This window comes from Sitodiplosis mosellana, unplaced genomic scaffold (assembly GCF_009176505.1).
Source record: "Sitodiplosis mosellana isolate CC-2019 unplaced genomic scaffold, AAFC_SMos_1.0 Smas_scaffold_1, whole genome shotgun sequence".
Lineage (NCBI taxonomy): Eukaryota > Metazoa > Arthropoda > Insecta > Diptera > Cecidomyiidae > Sitodiplosis > Sitodiplosis mosellana.
The window spans coordinates 8,714,874-8,732,062 of NW_022595244.1; the positions used below are offsets into that span (position 1 = coordinate 8,714,874).

The 17,189-nt window shown below is 33.3% G+C and overlaps 1 protein-coding gene across 2 annotated transcripts in view; it reads left to right on the top strand.

Moving 5' to 3' along the window:
• Positions 1-16,688, top strand: part of LOC129573741 (putative gustatory receptor 98c) — a 36,539-nt gene extending 19,851 nt beyond the window's left edge. For both annotated transcript variants that reach the window (XR_008688623.1, XM_055454690.1), the window contains exons 2-3: positions 15,306-15,382; positions 15,519-16,688. Coding sequence is in view for 1 of the 2 variants with exons in the window: in XM_055454690.1 (XP_055310665.1) it covers positions 15,306-15,382; positions 15,519-15,743 (302 nt within the window). In the remaining variant the exon portion in view is untranslated. The remainder of the gene's footprint in view (positions 1-15,305; positions 15,383-15,518) is intronic.
• The last annotated feature ends 501 nt before the right edge of the window (positions 16,689-17,189 follow it).

Here is a 17,189-nt window from a genome sequence, read left to right on the forward strand (position 1 = left end):
ATGTTTACTTCGTTCCGTGAACAAAACGCTCAAAGAAATTGTACGTGATCCAAGGAAGAATAAGAAAATCTTCGCCACATTGCGTCATTTGAAGTGGATTCATTACAATTTGTTCAAGTTTTCCAAGTTGCTCAATGATCGATTTGGCTTTTTAGTAGTTATAATTCTAATGGAAAATTTCTCAACGTGCTACCTATTAATTTATCGCAGTGTCACTATTTGGCCATCAATTGCAATAGCAGGTAAATAGCATATGCAGGTTTACTGTTCCTTTTGAAATGGAATTAGGCTATCATGATAGTGAAGCTAATTTTGAAAATGATCATCATACTGCATTTGTCTCTACAATTTGCTTTCAATTCCCGTGTATTATATGATGAAATGTATAAATCAAGAAGTCATTTTATTCAGAAGTATTTTTATCAGATAGTATTCCAGAAAGTGAAAAAAATTGAAAAGTCCCTTGTCGATTTGGATTCTTGATATTTCTAGTGGAATACTTTCACACAATATGACAGTTTATCGTTATTTTTCTTTATCTTTTGCCCTTCATTAAGCATGATGAGTAAAGTATTTGTCTTCTTCAATCATGTTTTCAAGTTCGAACATCAGCCATCTCAGCTTTTATTTCTCTTGCACTGAAATTGTGCAGTTGACAATTTTCATTGATCCAAACTTCAATCATTAATCGTTTGGAGCGACATTCCCCACACTATATATCTCGTGGATGATTTTAGTTAATGGTTTCGCGGTTTTATAAATAGAATTTCAAACGGGTGGTTCAATAATCACAGCGATATTATTAATTTCAAAGAAGTAAAGTTTGTCCATCGATTAGCTTGTAGGCTTAAAATTCATAAAATGTGTTTGAGGATAATTTTTGTTTCATATCATTGCAACCCTTTGGACTGCAATCATTCGCAGAATAAGAGGCATTCGTGCCTGTTTCGCCATGTATTCGGAGTGCCGCGCGTATTTCTGCCTTACACTGTACATACCGAGCGTCGAACAAACCGTTCTTAGTGTCGACGCCAACAATTCTCGAGCGCATATTTCCTATGGAGGTATTTCCTAGCCCATGTGATGATGATTGCAACGATGAAAATTTGTATAATTTTTTACGTTAACATTTTTCTTTCATTTATTTGTCATATCATCATATATGATATTATAATTCGAAAATAATTCAACATGTGTGCCATAAAATATAATCCGTTCATATCGCTTTTACTGGTTAGTTAGATTATTGAATAAATGATAATGAGATCGAGGTTGATCGTTGTTTATATTGTTTTTATTCTAATTCTTTTCTTTGGCGATGATTAATTGCAAATGGATACTGTAGGGTAATCTGAGTTCTCGCTTTCAAAAATAGTCAAACTGTTCAGACATGGGCCGTTTTGTGAATCTATTTTCGGATTCTGCAGCAACACGCCATATATTGGACATTCATGTTCTCTGTACGGACCGATGTTGATCACAATAACGTTTTGCGTAAATATTTTTCCTATTTTTTTTGTTATTTTAAGAGTACGACACTATTTAATACGAAAATATTTTGAAATCAATTGACACGCTCATAGCAAAAGCGAAACAAGTTAAATGGGAATCCCGTACAACTTGTCTCGCTATTGCTCCGAGCGTGTCGATTCATTATATGTGCCAAAATATAATCCGTGCACATCGCTTTCACTGGTTAGATTATTGATTGAATTATAGTGAGATCGAGATTGTTCGGATTGTCAAGACCAAATCTTCTGTATACGAGACAGTTAATGAAGAAATTTGGTGTGTCATTGTGAGAAAGAAAGAATTTCGTGATCCAAATAGACATCGCGGGGATATCATTACACTAACAACAACATCATTTGCAAAATGAAATTCGTTCAAAACCTGCTGACATGAAGTGAACGCGCTCACTTTACAAACGCACTTGTTCATCATCACAGCTAATGTCAAATCAACTTCTGTTTCAGTGTAGTTTTCTATTCGAACGCAAGCGTTTTCTCAGTATGGTCCGCAAAATTAAAAAAACAATTCTGCCACGAACCAGTTTTTATTTTGAATCTAACATTTTGTGTTTTTTTTAATTATGGAAACTCCAATATATTATATAAAACCGTAATTTTCTCTCATACAACTCAATCGAAAATGGAAGAAAAACAATTTTTTTTAAATACGGGTTTAATCTACCGAAAGAAAGCAATTTTTTGTCTTGTGTACCAGCGGAATATTTGCACAATTTCATTTGGCAGAATCGAAACAATTTTATTTATTTAAAATTCAAATAATATTTATTATTTCACCACACAACACAATGACGACTATGTTTGACACTGCATTAAATACATCCATCAATGTAGCTCCCGTCAAAATATGTGGCGTTGTTGGTTTAACGTTTAATGATCGAGACTATCGCGGTGATAGACATAAAAAGATCTTTGACTCGTTTTTGTCGAATTTTCTGGCGTTGACAAAGATGTGCTCGATATTTTACGCAAACTCAGATTTTAACTTTCGTTCGTCAATATGAGATTGAGGTAAATTTCATGTGATCCGAAAAGGCATAAACAAATCTTAGTCATATTGAGTCATTCAAAATGGATTCATTTGAACTTATGAATGGCGTTGCAGATGCCAAACAAACGATTTGGACTCTTGTTTCTTGTTTTTCTAATGGATTACTTCATGGCTTCAGTTCTAACCATTTATTTTTCATTCACTCGTTGGCCTTCACCAAACATCGCAAGTAAATAAAATCATTTTGATTATTTCATTATATAATTTCGGGAGATAGTATTGGACGATTTACCCCATCAGATAAGTTAAACTGAACGTGAATTAGCTAATTAGCAAAATGGATTGGATTTAGTTTACAAGCCACCAATTCACCAATATTTATTCTATGTAACACAATATTTACCCGAAACTACATTGCTGAAATTAATTCAATTCTTTGATGACTTCAAGAATTAGATGGTTATTGGCAGGCCTTCTGTTTGGTTGTTTTTTATTCGGTCGGAAAATTCGTGTGAAAATGTTGCCTTCAAAGGTTTCAGAAAGATATTTACATTGGTTTTACTTGTTCGGTTTGAGTGTTTACAACCCGCGTGATAGTGGTCCTTCGAAAGGATGTACGCTCATCTGGAAATCTTTGCCATCAATATGCTTTCTTTTGGGGATTCTATTGAGTGGCGTTCTATCATTTGACCGATTTGCTAAAAAGAAAATTACATTGAACGAATGCTTGTATGTAATTCTCATTACACTCATGGTCATCACTGGACTTGTGGCATTCAAACGGTCTTCGATTTTGAGCGGTGACGCAAAACACAGTTGGTTATATCTAATTGATTTAGAGAAGTTGATCTCGAGCCGTCTACGGACGGAAGTAAATTTCAAGAAATTCATCGGCAGTTACACGAGAAAGTTGCTTTGCATGGTGTTCTTCTTCAGTTGTTTGGTGACAATCAAGTTCTACCATCGAATTAACACCGAAAATGTTCTTCGCCAAATCGGTGCGTTGAATTTGTTACTCATCACGCTTGGAGTTAATTGTCATATTCTGTTTTACGTCGATCTTCTCAACTTCATGTTCGAAACGATCAATCAGCACACATTAAAAAGCTTTGAGTCCACTCAAGCGGACATTTTCATTGTTGATGTGAAAAAAGCCAATTCCGGCGAACAAATCATTCATCTGTTCCAAATGCTCAAACTATTACATTTCAAACTGTGGAAAATTGTGAAAATAATCAACGGTGACTTTGGTACTGTGCTAACGCTGCTCATCATTCAAAAAACCAACACGGCCATCCATACATTCTACTGGATCATTATTAGACTTTTTGAGGACGATTTATCAAAAAATATACGCATCATAAGTATGTATTATCTGTGACAATTATTCTAGCTAGGACATTAATGTTAAAAAAGAGAGGGCAAGGTTTATTCACGCTTATACTTTTAATTTTGCATGCATTTTATATATACAGATGAGCCATGATTGTTTCAACCCCGCGTTGGTTCACGTATTGGTTGAAACGATCGTGACTCATTCTTATATTATATGAATCGGACACTATATGCTTATTTGAGATGCTAGGCTACATTTGTTATGATTCGGCATGATTAATGTCTGTAGGACATAATTAGAAGCATTCGTATACGATATAAAAAGCTGCAGAATATACGTTCTTGCATATAAATACGAACATACTTATACCGATTCACCGGCACTTCACTAGAAATTGTTGACCCTTCTGGTGTACATTCAATTAAATCCATTTCACTCGGTGATCAATTGCCATTGTCTCACAAACATGTTCAAGTTGAAACAATTTCAAACTTTTTTTACCACTTTTTACATCCTCGGTTTGAATCCATTTGTGTCATTCGAAAATCGAAGTTAAAAATGTTCTTTAATTGTACAATCCTTACCGCGGACATTGAGCCACACGCTCTTGCATTTGATAATGGTATACATATCAATTGAAAAAATAAATGCAAACTTTCCATTTTATCATGGTGCTTTACTCGTTGCCATCATAATTTTCACAAATTTTGTGAGAGTTATTGAAAATATAAAAAAACTCAAACTGCAAAATTTGAGTTGATTCATTTCAAATTGTGGCACGTGTCGCGTAGTGTAAATTAAATTTTCGGGTGGTTTTTAGTGGCATACATGATCAAAGCAATGGCCACCATGACATACACCATATATTGGACATTTCTGGATACTACACGGACTGACGTCAATCTTACCGTTTTGCGTAAATATTTTTTCTAGATTTATTTGTTATTTTAAGAGTACGACACTACGTACACATTATACGAAAATAATTCCAAATCCATTTATCATATTTCTCAATAAAAAAAACTACGCTACTTATATACCGCGTGTATTGCATGCGGTTTACGCTAAAAATATGCCTTAAATATACCTTCGACTCTGTATTTTAACTATGTATAAAATAAGCGTAAGCGTGAAAATGGTATAAACGTTGCGTGCGCAGGGAATACACGCGGTATATATGTAGCGTAGTTTTTTTTATTGAGTTGCTATAAAATAAAATCCGTGTACATTGCTTTTACTGATTGATTTATAAAGAATTTTAGGCTTGTCGATGTTTATATTGTTTTGTTTTAATTCTTTTGTTGTTAATGATTAATTGCAATAGAATACTGCAGGATAAACTAAGCTTTCGCTTCAACTGAATGCGTTTCCATTTCAAAAATGATCAAATATGGGTCGTGCATACTTTGTTTCAATTTGGTGGTTTGAGAATCTATTCTTATTACCATTTTTGCCCAATACACATGAATGAGGTATATTCATAATGATGAATACACCTACAGGAACTGGAAATTAATCGAGTTATAATGACATTATTATTGCGCATTTATCACAGGAGTGAATTTCAAATTACTTCTCGTTTATCCTAATTACCTGAGCAAGTAATTGAATTTCAGCACAGTGAATTCATTTCCCGTTCCGATTAAACGTAGTATTCGTGATTCCTTTTGAACAATGATCGCATTGAAACCATTTCAAAACTATTTTACAATATTCTACCTCGTTGGCTTGGATCCGTTTGTGTCCTTCGATAACCCAAGTGCAAAATGCCCATTAGATCTACGATATTTGCCACGCATTTTCTATATCTGTGTGCATTTGATAATGACATTTAATTTTGTAGATCAACAGTCCTTTAATGTGTCTTATTTGTTGAGCAATTTTCTTCTAGTTGTGTTGTCTATCGTGAGCTTTGTGGGAATAATCGAAAATATGTTCAACTCAAATTTAATATTTGCAATTTTGAAAATGGTTTGTTTCACAATTAAAGATTTTCAAACCGGGCTGCAAATTGAATATCCGTTCAAGACATTTAAATCCAAGTTTCAACGCAAATTCTTATTTGTTATCCTGATTGTCATTGTTGGGCTGATAGTCAAATATTTGTTTATCACAGATATCGGTGTTGGCCACATGATCAGTTTTTTCATGGCTGTTAATTTTTTTTTCAAATACAGTCACTTACTCCAAATCACATTTTATATCGATTTTGTACAATATTCGCTCATCATTCTGAATGCAAAACTATCGACCTTCAAAAGTGACTGGCCATCGGATGAAGCCAGAAACTCGTTGCATTTGATGCGTCGAATAAAGTTAATTTATTTCAAATTGTGGCACGTGTCGCGTAGTGTGAGTTCAATTTTCAGCTGGTTTTTAGTGGCATACATGATCGAAGCAACGGCTGCTATGACATACACCATGTATTGGATATTCATTTATACAGCACGGACCGATGTCGATCACATTTACGTTTTGCGTAAATATTTTTTCAAAATTTATTTGTTATTTCAAGAGTATGACACTATTATAATAATATATAATATATATAATACAAAAATACATAATTCCAAATCCATTTGTCATGTGTGCCATGAAATATAATCCGTGCACATCGCTTTTACTGGTTAGTTCGATTATTGATTAAATCATAATGAGATCGATATCGATGAGTCATTCCATGGGTCGTGTATCCTTGTTTGAATTAGGTGTTTTGGGAATCTATTTTCGAATTCTGCAGCATGAGGAAATTAATCGAATTTTAATGACATTATTATTGCCCATTTATCACGGGAATGATTTTCAAAATTATTTCCTGTTCATCCTAATCACCTCAGCAAGTAAATGACATGTCGTATAGTGAGCTCATTTCACGTTCTGATCAAACGTAGTATTCGTGAACCATTTCGACAAAGATCGAAAAGAAACAAATTCGAAATTATTTTATCTGAAAGATGATTAATGGGGCATTTCTTTCTAGATTGTAATTCACATGAGCCATCGTGTGTGTTCATGATTGGAACTGTATTAGATCAGTGCATCGATAAAATCCGACCGTGTCGAGTGAAAATTAGCTCACCTTTGTACAATTCCTTTTTGAAGAAGTAATGTGGCGAGTCCGTTGTTATTCAGTATATTGAACTCAAACTTAAAAACCCCGTTCAAATTGATAAGTTTGAACCGTAATCCGATAGCAATACATTGCTTCTTATGGAGGCTGAATGGATGGATTTTTGTAAGAGCGCCTCTAGTGAAAATATCTTAGAATGATGGAATACTTCGAACTTTAATACGCTTTTCTCCTAATTTATCCAAACTTACCTCTTAAGTGGTAAATTAAAACCAATAAATATTTACACATCGAAATATCTCGGAAACGGCTGGGAAAATCGGCAAAATGGACCGTGGTGTCACTCCCTAGAGGGAGTGTAGACACCCAAAGCTCAAATCCAGTGGATTCGGGCTGATCCATGGGCTCTCAGGATTTGGTCTGATTCCCAGCTTTTCCTTTCCTGTGAGCATCTTTACAAGTCACACTCATGTTTTGTATGAAATTTCACTACAGGGCAAGTGCTGGAATGAGATCAAATCCCGAGAACCCATGGATGAGCTCAAATCCACCGGATTTGAACTTTGGGCCATCAAACCAGCCGGGTGTCTACACTCCCTCTAGGTAGTGACACCACGGTCCATTTTGCCGATTTTCCCAGCCGTTTTCGAGATATTTTCATGTGTAGTTTAATGAGAAAGATATCCGCCATGACAGCATTTTGGCCCGCCATGTTGGTATTTTGGTTTATATTAACAGAACATTCTCTACTTTGACAGTCAACGTTTCTAAAAGTAAACACAAATATTATCTGTCATAATCACATTCACTTGTTTCTTATTTGATCATTATTTTATCTTATCATTTCTTTTTTTCTTCAACGAAAAATGGATTTATTTCAAATTTGATTGAAAACGATCACCTTCGATTTAAATATCAATTAATCACTTGGATCTAATGATAACTTTTGTTTGGTTAGCACTGAATGAAGTATGTTCATAATGATCAATTAATTGAAGGAAATTAATCGAATGACATTATTATTGCTCATTTATCACGGGAAGGACTCTCGAATTATTTCCCGTTTATCCTGATCGCCTGTAAATATAATGAAATGCCACAAAGTGAATTGATTTCTCGTATTTACCAAACGTAGTATTCGGAAATGTTGGGGTTGAGGTCGATTTATGTTAATATTTTTGTTTCATATCCTTTTTTCGACGCGATTATTTTATGGAAAAATAAAGGAGTCATTTAGAATGAGTCAAACTTTCATTTCGACTGGGCGCACTTCTCTCTCTCTCTCTCTCTCTCTCTCTCAAAAATGATCAAATTAAAGTCATTTCGAAAATTTTTCGCAATTATTTACATTTTCGGTTTGAATTCGTTCATACCATTTGAAAGCTCCAACGCAAAATTATCGCTAATTTCGGTCCTTTTTCCGCGGTTCGTGAATATTTGTTTCAATTTGATCGTTGCATATAAATTTACTGAGCTAATGTTGTCGTCTCGGAGCTTCATTCCAGCTCGATTAGTTTTTTTCGTGTTAAATTTTTCGAATTTCATTGGAGTTTTTGAAAATATGTTCAATTCAAGTGTGTCCCGTATTATATTGAAATTTATGTGTCATACAATTGATAACGTGGAAATGCGTTTGTCCATTAAATTTCCGTTGAGAAGATTTAAAACAGAATTAAATCGCAAATTGCTGTCACTCCTGATCATTGTAGTGAGCGTAATAGTCAAATATTTTGTTCAAACAAATGTCAAAATTAGTGGAACCAATGACTTTTTCCTGTTTGTGACCTACATTTTGAAATATTTTCATATCACCCATATCACGTTTTATATTGACTTTATGAAGCTAACGCTCCAAATTTTAAATAGAGAAATCACATTGTTGAAGAGAAACGAACATCCATGTTTGAATGCAGCGCAAGTCTCATTATATGTGATGTGCCAAATCAAATTAATTCATTTCAAACTCTGGCATTTGTCACAACGGGTGTATTCGCTCTTCGGTTGGTTCTTAGTCGCATACTTGGTGGAAGCAGCCTTGGTAACAACTTATTCGATTTATTGGACTTTCCTGTATATATCTACACCTGACATCAATCGAATCATCGTTTTGCGTAAATATTTTCGTTCAAATTCATTTATTTTTCCCTAAAAAATTATCATTTGTTTCAATAGAGAAGATAATTACTACTAATTAAAGATTTTCTCTCTTTTTTTCAATCGAAAACCCATTTTTATTTTCATAAATTTTATCGGAAAATTGATTGATGCATAATGATATCAACATTATATATATAACTATTTTAACGTCACACTACGTTATAGGTGGCCGGATCGGACGTTTTGGGCATCCGAAGTCGAAGTCGACTTCGACCTCGGATGCCCAAAATGTCAAAATTACTGCCGTATTGTGGGGAAAATGGGGAGATGAATATGCCGTAGCTTTCTGTTGCCTTTTGTTGTCTGTTTTTGTGCCAAAATTTAGTTTGAAAGCGAGTCAAAAATACCAAGAAATGGCGAATGGGTTGATAATGAGTTTCTTGCTCATTTTTAAGTTAGTGGTTTATTTAATTTCAATTCAAATTCGATATTAATGAATCTTATTAATAATTTCGGATAATTGTCGATAGCAATTTTCTAGTAACCATGAGGAATTCATCAGTATTTTGATTTTTTTATTCAATCTACGCCCCAAAACTAGCCTGAAATGAGATTCCCAGCTCAGTAGAAAAATGGTTAGTTATTCGTATGTATGTGAACATTAATTGAATGCACGTGGATTAAGTATGACACCGGTAGATTGATTGATATTCAATACGAAAATCAGAAGCCATTAATCACCAGTGGGGGTAACCTACGATATGATTTATATAAATTTATGCCAAAGAGTAGGATCCAGTAGATCCGATGTACTTGAGTAAAATTGATGAACTGTATATGGACAATATCATTTGAATCTATTTGTATTCAGTTTGATTTTGGTGATTAGATTAGCATTCTCATTTTATGCTCGCGTAAAATCTCATAACTGCAAAGTGAAGTGTCACTGCTACAAAACGCAATTCAAAATGTTTAAATTGAAGTCGTTTCGAAAATATTTCACAATTTTCTATATTATCGGTTCAAGCCCGTATATTTCATTCAAACACCCGAAAAAGGAACGCTCATTAGTTGTCAATTTTTTACCTCGAATATTAAACATTTTATTGAATTGTTTCATTTTTTTCCAATTATCACACCGTCTATTTGACACAACTTTGCTTACGTCGAATTTCACCCTAAGTCGCTACTTGTTACCCAACTATATTGCAATCTTTGAGAGTATCTACGTTTCACATTTATTCCCAACACTTTTGCAAACTTTTTGTTCCACAATTGATAACATTGAACGATCCTTACAAATGCAATATCCAGTGGATAGACTTCGGAAAAGCGTTCGACAAAATTGTTTATCCCAACTTATTGTAATATTCGGTGGACAAATCATTAAAACTTGTCTATCAATAAATAATATTGCCGCTTTTGATTGGATCGCCAGTAGTTATGCATCGATTGCTGTCATTTTCAAGTGCATTCACATATCACATGTAACGTTTCATATCGACTTTATTAAATTAGCGTTTGAAACTTTGAGCAAAAAAATTGTAATAATGAACAAAGAAATAGATTCGGATCCATTTCAAAACGAGTCAAACATCAAGGACAGATTGCATGTGATGCGTCGAACAAAAATGATTTATTTCAAGCTTTGGCACGTGTCGCAACGAGTTAAGTCTATTTTCGGGTGGTTTTTAATGGCATTCTTGTGTGAAACAGTATTAAGTGTGACATACTCCTTATACCGGATATCCGTTCATTCAGCGTCACCATTAGGTGTTGGCCTCGATACCATACGTAAATATATCTTTATTTTGAGTTTGATAAATTAATAAACGAATTGATCAATTTGATCGAACTAGGCAACGTTAAATTAATGTTGATTCATTTTAGGCCATAATTAAATTCGATTTTGTGATTATTTTTTTATCGATGGAAAATTCATTCAGATACAGTCATTTTTCATGACTTTATTATCGGTCATTAGTAAATCATTATCCAACATGAAATACCACATACACATCTTCAATCATCAAACATTTAGATTTTGTGATTCGCTCTATAAACAAGCACAAACTTCGTGTTGTAGCAAATAAAAATGTTCAATTTAAAGTCGATTCGAAGCGTTTTCATTTGGTTTTTCATTTTTGGTCAAAGTCGGTATACTTCAATCTTCAGTTCAAGATCACGGTTAACTGTTATCCTCTATGCCATTTTTAGAGGATTTTATTTGATCTCAATGATAGTCTCAGCTATTGAAGCACTCAGACATAATCAAGCACTCAATTCATATAACATATTTAACATTTTATCCTTAACGGTTTTAATTCCACATTTCGTTGGGATCATTGAGAGTTTGTTGTTTGCCAAAACTTTAGATTCCATCCTCAGTGATCTCGATGATTCGCTTAATTACTTCGAAACAGCAATGAGTGCTAACGTCAACATCAAACAGTTTGTTCGGCGCTTCCATTGAAAATTATTTTTTGGTTTAGCTGTCTACTTACTTGAGATTAGCATAAAAATTGCATTGCCAACGTGCTATGCATCATATTCTCCATCCATTGCGCTGCTAATCGCTTCAATATACAAGTATATGACAACCATTCACGCCACTTTCTTCATCGATTCCCAGTGTTTGATTTTGGCTTCACTGAATCGAAAATTGAATCCAATTTCAAGTGATAGTGCAAATGACTGTTTGATCGTTAGTAGGGAAGAGGATGATGTGGTGCGTAATTTGAACCACATAAAAATCATTTATTTAAAAGTTTGGCGAATTGCGGAAAAAATCAACCAACGCTTTGGATGTTTTTTATTGGCAATGCTGGTCGAAACCGTTGTTGGTGTAGTACGTACAGTCATTGTGACTGTTCTGTATGTCGTTAAGGAGACCGATGGATCATTCTCAGTTCTGCGTAAGTCAATTTTAATCGACCTTTCATTTTTTTCATCGAAATCATCGTTCATTTTTCTGTTTGGTATAATGTAAAAAAAGTGACTAATAATTAGTAGTCCATTTTGTAATATTTTATTCGGATTTTCGTACATATTTACAAAATAGGTAACTGTTGCAATCAGTAGTCACTAAAAATTGTATGAAGATTCTTCAATGAAGAAAAATGATTAGATGAATAAAATCTAGTCACCGTACAATTTCACGTGGGATGTGTATAGAGGGACGTACCATGTTAGTTTTGGTAAAACTTAATGCTAGTGCCATAGTCAATTGTAATCAGAAATAATTGAATTGATTCAAATCAAAAATCAGTCATCAGGATGTCCAAAAATATGAATATTTTTGATAATTAAAACACTACCTAAATATTTGTGCGTGTGTCGCAATAGATGGATTTTATCCATTTAGATCCGACAAATATATAATAATGTTTTGGTAACTGCTGTAATGAAATTTATTACGTTTGAGTACATTTAACTGATCGATTGGTTGATCAAAACTATCTGTGAATGAATAATCCAATTGTTCTGGCTGATTGGGCAATGAGCTGTTCATACCGATTATTGTGTTGATTTCCTATCAGTTATAGTTATGCATAAGTTGTAATTGGCCGAACATTTGTTCTCCAATTCGAGTTCGGAAAGTTCTCCAATTCGTTGGACTCAGTCAAATTCTAACTTTGGAAAGGATTTTGCCCCGATTGTTTCGTCAATTTAGAGAAATCGGGAGCATGACTAAATCCAAATACAAATGAAATTGTCGTGATTTTTAATATCAATTCCTCCAAGAGGCGGTTGCAATCATTTGCACTTGGTTACAGATTTACATACAGATTTACAGGCAATAACATATTATTAACTATACTTAATAACATAATAATAACGGCCGATATATTGGTCCAACATAACATAATAATAACGTTATTAAGATTCAGCATAATAATAACATAATATGTTATGCGTTATATCGGGTGTTATCTTAATAAATCCTAAGATTCGGCGGTAATAACATTTTATTAACTATAATAATAACATATTATTAAGATGGATTTATTAACTCAATTAATAACATATTATTAAGATACAATCTTAATAACGCTTTTTTCGCGCATTTTTTTCGCCGGAGCACTGACAAGTTGTTTTTTCTCTGCGGAGTACACACATAAATTTTTTGCACTGTTGCAATGAAATTAAAATGACTCTTTGAAACGGAATTATCATGTATTACTAATTATTATGTAGATTTACATTTTCGATATGTTATTAATATGTTATTGCCCGACATATTTATTATTATGTTATGTTGGGATTTTTTTTATCTTAATAACGTTATTAAGATTTGACATAATAATAACATATTATCTTAATAACGACCAAAAAAATCGCAAAAAAAAGTTTCATGTGAAAAACATGTCAATTTTTTTCAGACGAAAAAATGTTGAAAAAAATGTGTCAGGCAAAATTTGACATGATTTTTGTATGAAACTTTTGAAGAAATGTTAATAACATATCGGCCGTTATTATTATGTTATATTGGACCAAATATACCGCCGTTATTATTATGTTATTAAGTATAGTTAATAATATGTTATTGCCCGTAAATATGTACACTTGGTTGATCACATTCACCTTTATTGGTTTAATTAGCCACGAATCAAATGATTCGGAATTTTTCGTCAACTTTTGTGTGTCCGCAGTAGCACTGATGAACTGCGTTACTATGTGCCATATTCATTTCTACATGGTGTTATTCAAGAGTTCCATCGACATTTTCGTTGATTATGTCCACCAGAAGGCGTCAACAATCAAACCAAAATCAACATACGACCTAAAATTTGATCTCCTCTTTCTGAAAGTGATTCATTTCAAATTGTACGAAATATCTAGATTATTAAATGAAATTTTTGTTTGGGTTTTTGTGGGGATATTTATACAAGAATTTGTTGATTTTATTGATCAAACTAATAAACTTCTGCTAATGGATTGTTCCAGCGTCTACAATGTGCTACGTAATTGCATGATTGGTTTCTTTGCTTTTGTTTTGTTCAACTAAAATGTTTTGATTATATCATATTTTTTCGACAATCGACCACGATGGGCTGCTTTTTGTACAAAGAAATTAGCATCTTTAGATTTTATCTTTACTAATTAATTTAATTTCCGAGCAGCAACAATTTTTTTCTCCATGAAAATCATTTTATTCTATTGAAAGTAATTGGCTTTCAAATTAAAAGGTTTAGTGTCGTTTAGAATGTTCGAATTGAAATTCTTTTTCGGAGCGTGTTGTGAATGAGTTCAAGGGCTTTTAAGGGATAAGAGTTGGTGTTCAAAATTTTTCACTTCAACTTTCGTCGCGAATAAATAGAAAAAAAAACAGAAATCATCACATTTTCCAAGAAAAATGACGCTTAAAAGACAGAAAACCATCGAATTCGACGATGTGATAAAATACTATAAAACAATATTTCCAGTTTTCTACTGGTCATCGATGGACCGGAATATGATTCGATTGTCATTGTTCTTGAAAAAGCACATTTTTCTCTTCACACTGTTCAATCTAACGTCCATTTTGTGCATTTTACCATTGAGCCATTGCAGTACAATAAATTTGCATGTGGCACACGAAACAACCATCGTAATGAATATTTTATCTGTTTTGATTGCCATTTCGCCCTATTTTCTACACTTTGATAACTTCAATGGATTTCGGATTGAATTAAATAAATTTTCAAACTTTTCTGCATTCATTTTTTTTATGACAATGGTCCTATCGATTTGCGTTGATTATGGCCTAATGAAATCCATTTCCACAACGGGAACCACAACGAGTCGCTTTCGAATATCAATTCTTGGCCTAAAACTACTCTATTTGTATATTGAGCTGCATACTATCTTCATAATCGGTCTCTTTCAATTCACCTACGAAATGTTAGGGAAATGTGTGAATTTTGCATATCACTTGAATCGGTCGAATTTAGTATTTCCGAATATTAACAATATATACGACAATTTAAAATTCTACAAAGAAATCCACCACAAACTGTGGATGACCGCGAATGAAATGAACCAGCGTTACTGTATTCAGCGGACAAGCATTTTTTTGATGTCTGTTATTCGATTTACTTTATGTTTCATTACTGGGACAAAGATTATACTATATAGCTCCCAAAAACTATAAGTATATTTTTCCATTGCTTTTTTTCTTAACAATCTTTAGTATTAAATTGACTGTTTTCAACAGATTTTGATTTGAAAGTGTATGAAGAACGTTGCTTCTGGGACAAAATGTCGTTGCGTTCGATATTACATGACATTTTTCTTTGACAGGTCCAATCTGCAATTTCTTGAGCGCCGTGGTTTCCACAACGATTTTGATCAATGCCTGCCATTACTGCACCATTCAGGTATTCCGTTTGAATAGCGACTGAAATTGAATTAAATTAAAAGCATTAATAATCGTTGAATTCAACTAAAATCAACACAAATCAAAGTATATATGCATAAAAAAAACTGAACGGAATTATTATTTACTCCTCCCAGAAAACAGAATTGATCAAAAACATCGAGAAGCTCACTTTCTGGGCCGGCGACAATGAGAAGCTGCACTTTGCAAAGCAGGAGCTCTTGTCTCAAATCAACAACTTGGATATATCGATTAGTGGCAAAGGATTCTTCATAATCGATCGCCAATTTTTGGCTGGAATGGCAGCCGCTTGCTGCACGTACATCATCATTTTCATCCAGTTCTATTTGTCGGGAAAGTAAATGTTTTTGGTAGAAAAACAAATGGCAAATCGGTTCGTTGAAGCCGCATACAAATATGACAGTTTTTAAATGTTGTTTTTTATTTGTGAAGCTATAATAAGCTATAATCTCATTTGTGTAATCCAAAGAAAAAAAAAATTATGCATCGATAGGGTTTGCGTGTGGATTCCTTTTATTAAACACAACTCTTTGTATTCATTGTATCGATTTTCGTTGAAAGTTTATCGTTCCATAATTTACGATATTAGTAAAACTCTTTTCTTATAGTTGTATGTCATGGTAGAAGTATAAAAGAGGGTAGGTTTCATGAGCACAGGTTGTGTCGATGTCTTTATGCATAAATGTTGAAATTATCTATGTTGAAATTTGCAATTTTAAATGTATAATATGTTAAGTAAAAAGGAATAGACAGGAATCGAGTTTACTCGGGTGAGGCAAGAAGTTCGAAATTGAATTTTCTTATTTTTTTATTGGCTGTTTCTACCTATTCGTCTAGTCGATTTTTACGTTTTTTGTGGCGATTTTCCAAATTGATTAGATGAAAAACATTTAAACCTTTTCTTATTTAGATAAAAAGTGTTTTTGTTTCAGAATAAGAGAATAACCAAGTTCAATTTCGATTTTATCGATACAATGGCTCGTACATGACTTATTCTAAGACTATTTTCTATGAATTAAAGTATATTACCTATTATGTGTTACCCATCCTATCAAATTGAATAGAATCAGTATGTATTTATTGTCTACTGTAAGAATTTTATGTTGTCAAAGGTTTAAATAATCTATTTTACTATTGCACAAACAAAGTTTGTAGGGAAGAGAATTTTGCTGTTGAAACACCCTATTACTCTTTCCTGTTATGAAAAATCGTTGTGGTTTATATGTCGCTGTTTGTCATTTTTGAGGCTTGTAATAAATGTATGTATATGTGTGGGAAAACCCAAACTTGCTTTCCTTTTATTTATCCTTATTGAACGTTTATTTTCGGAACATTCCTTTAGTTCGATAGGTCTAGTTTGTCAGCAACAGCAGAAGCAGTGGAAATCGCCATTCTCTTATTTTCGACTAATTTTCTTTTTTTTTTCTTCGACTATTTATAACGATAACAAATAATATTCAGTGTTGCAGTTTACGACTGATTCAGCTTTGGAAATGTGTTCATTCATCTTCGGTTGTGCTCTGACTGAACCCATTCTTGGTCCTTATTTTGAACTACCCAAGAAATATCCAGTGAAACGGAATTTAATTTACGACGAAAATTATCGCAAAATCACTGACGTACCACAATTCACGGCGTTGAGCCTACTGAAATTATTCTACTAATCGTTCTTATTTCTATTTTTAGGTATTTGCATATCGGTATATGGATACAGAGAAATATTTTACGAAAAAACTCCAAACATACACAGATTTGGAAGAGTTGTTGGCCGTTGCTAGGATGGAGGA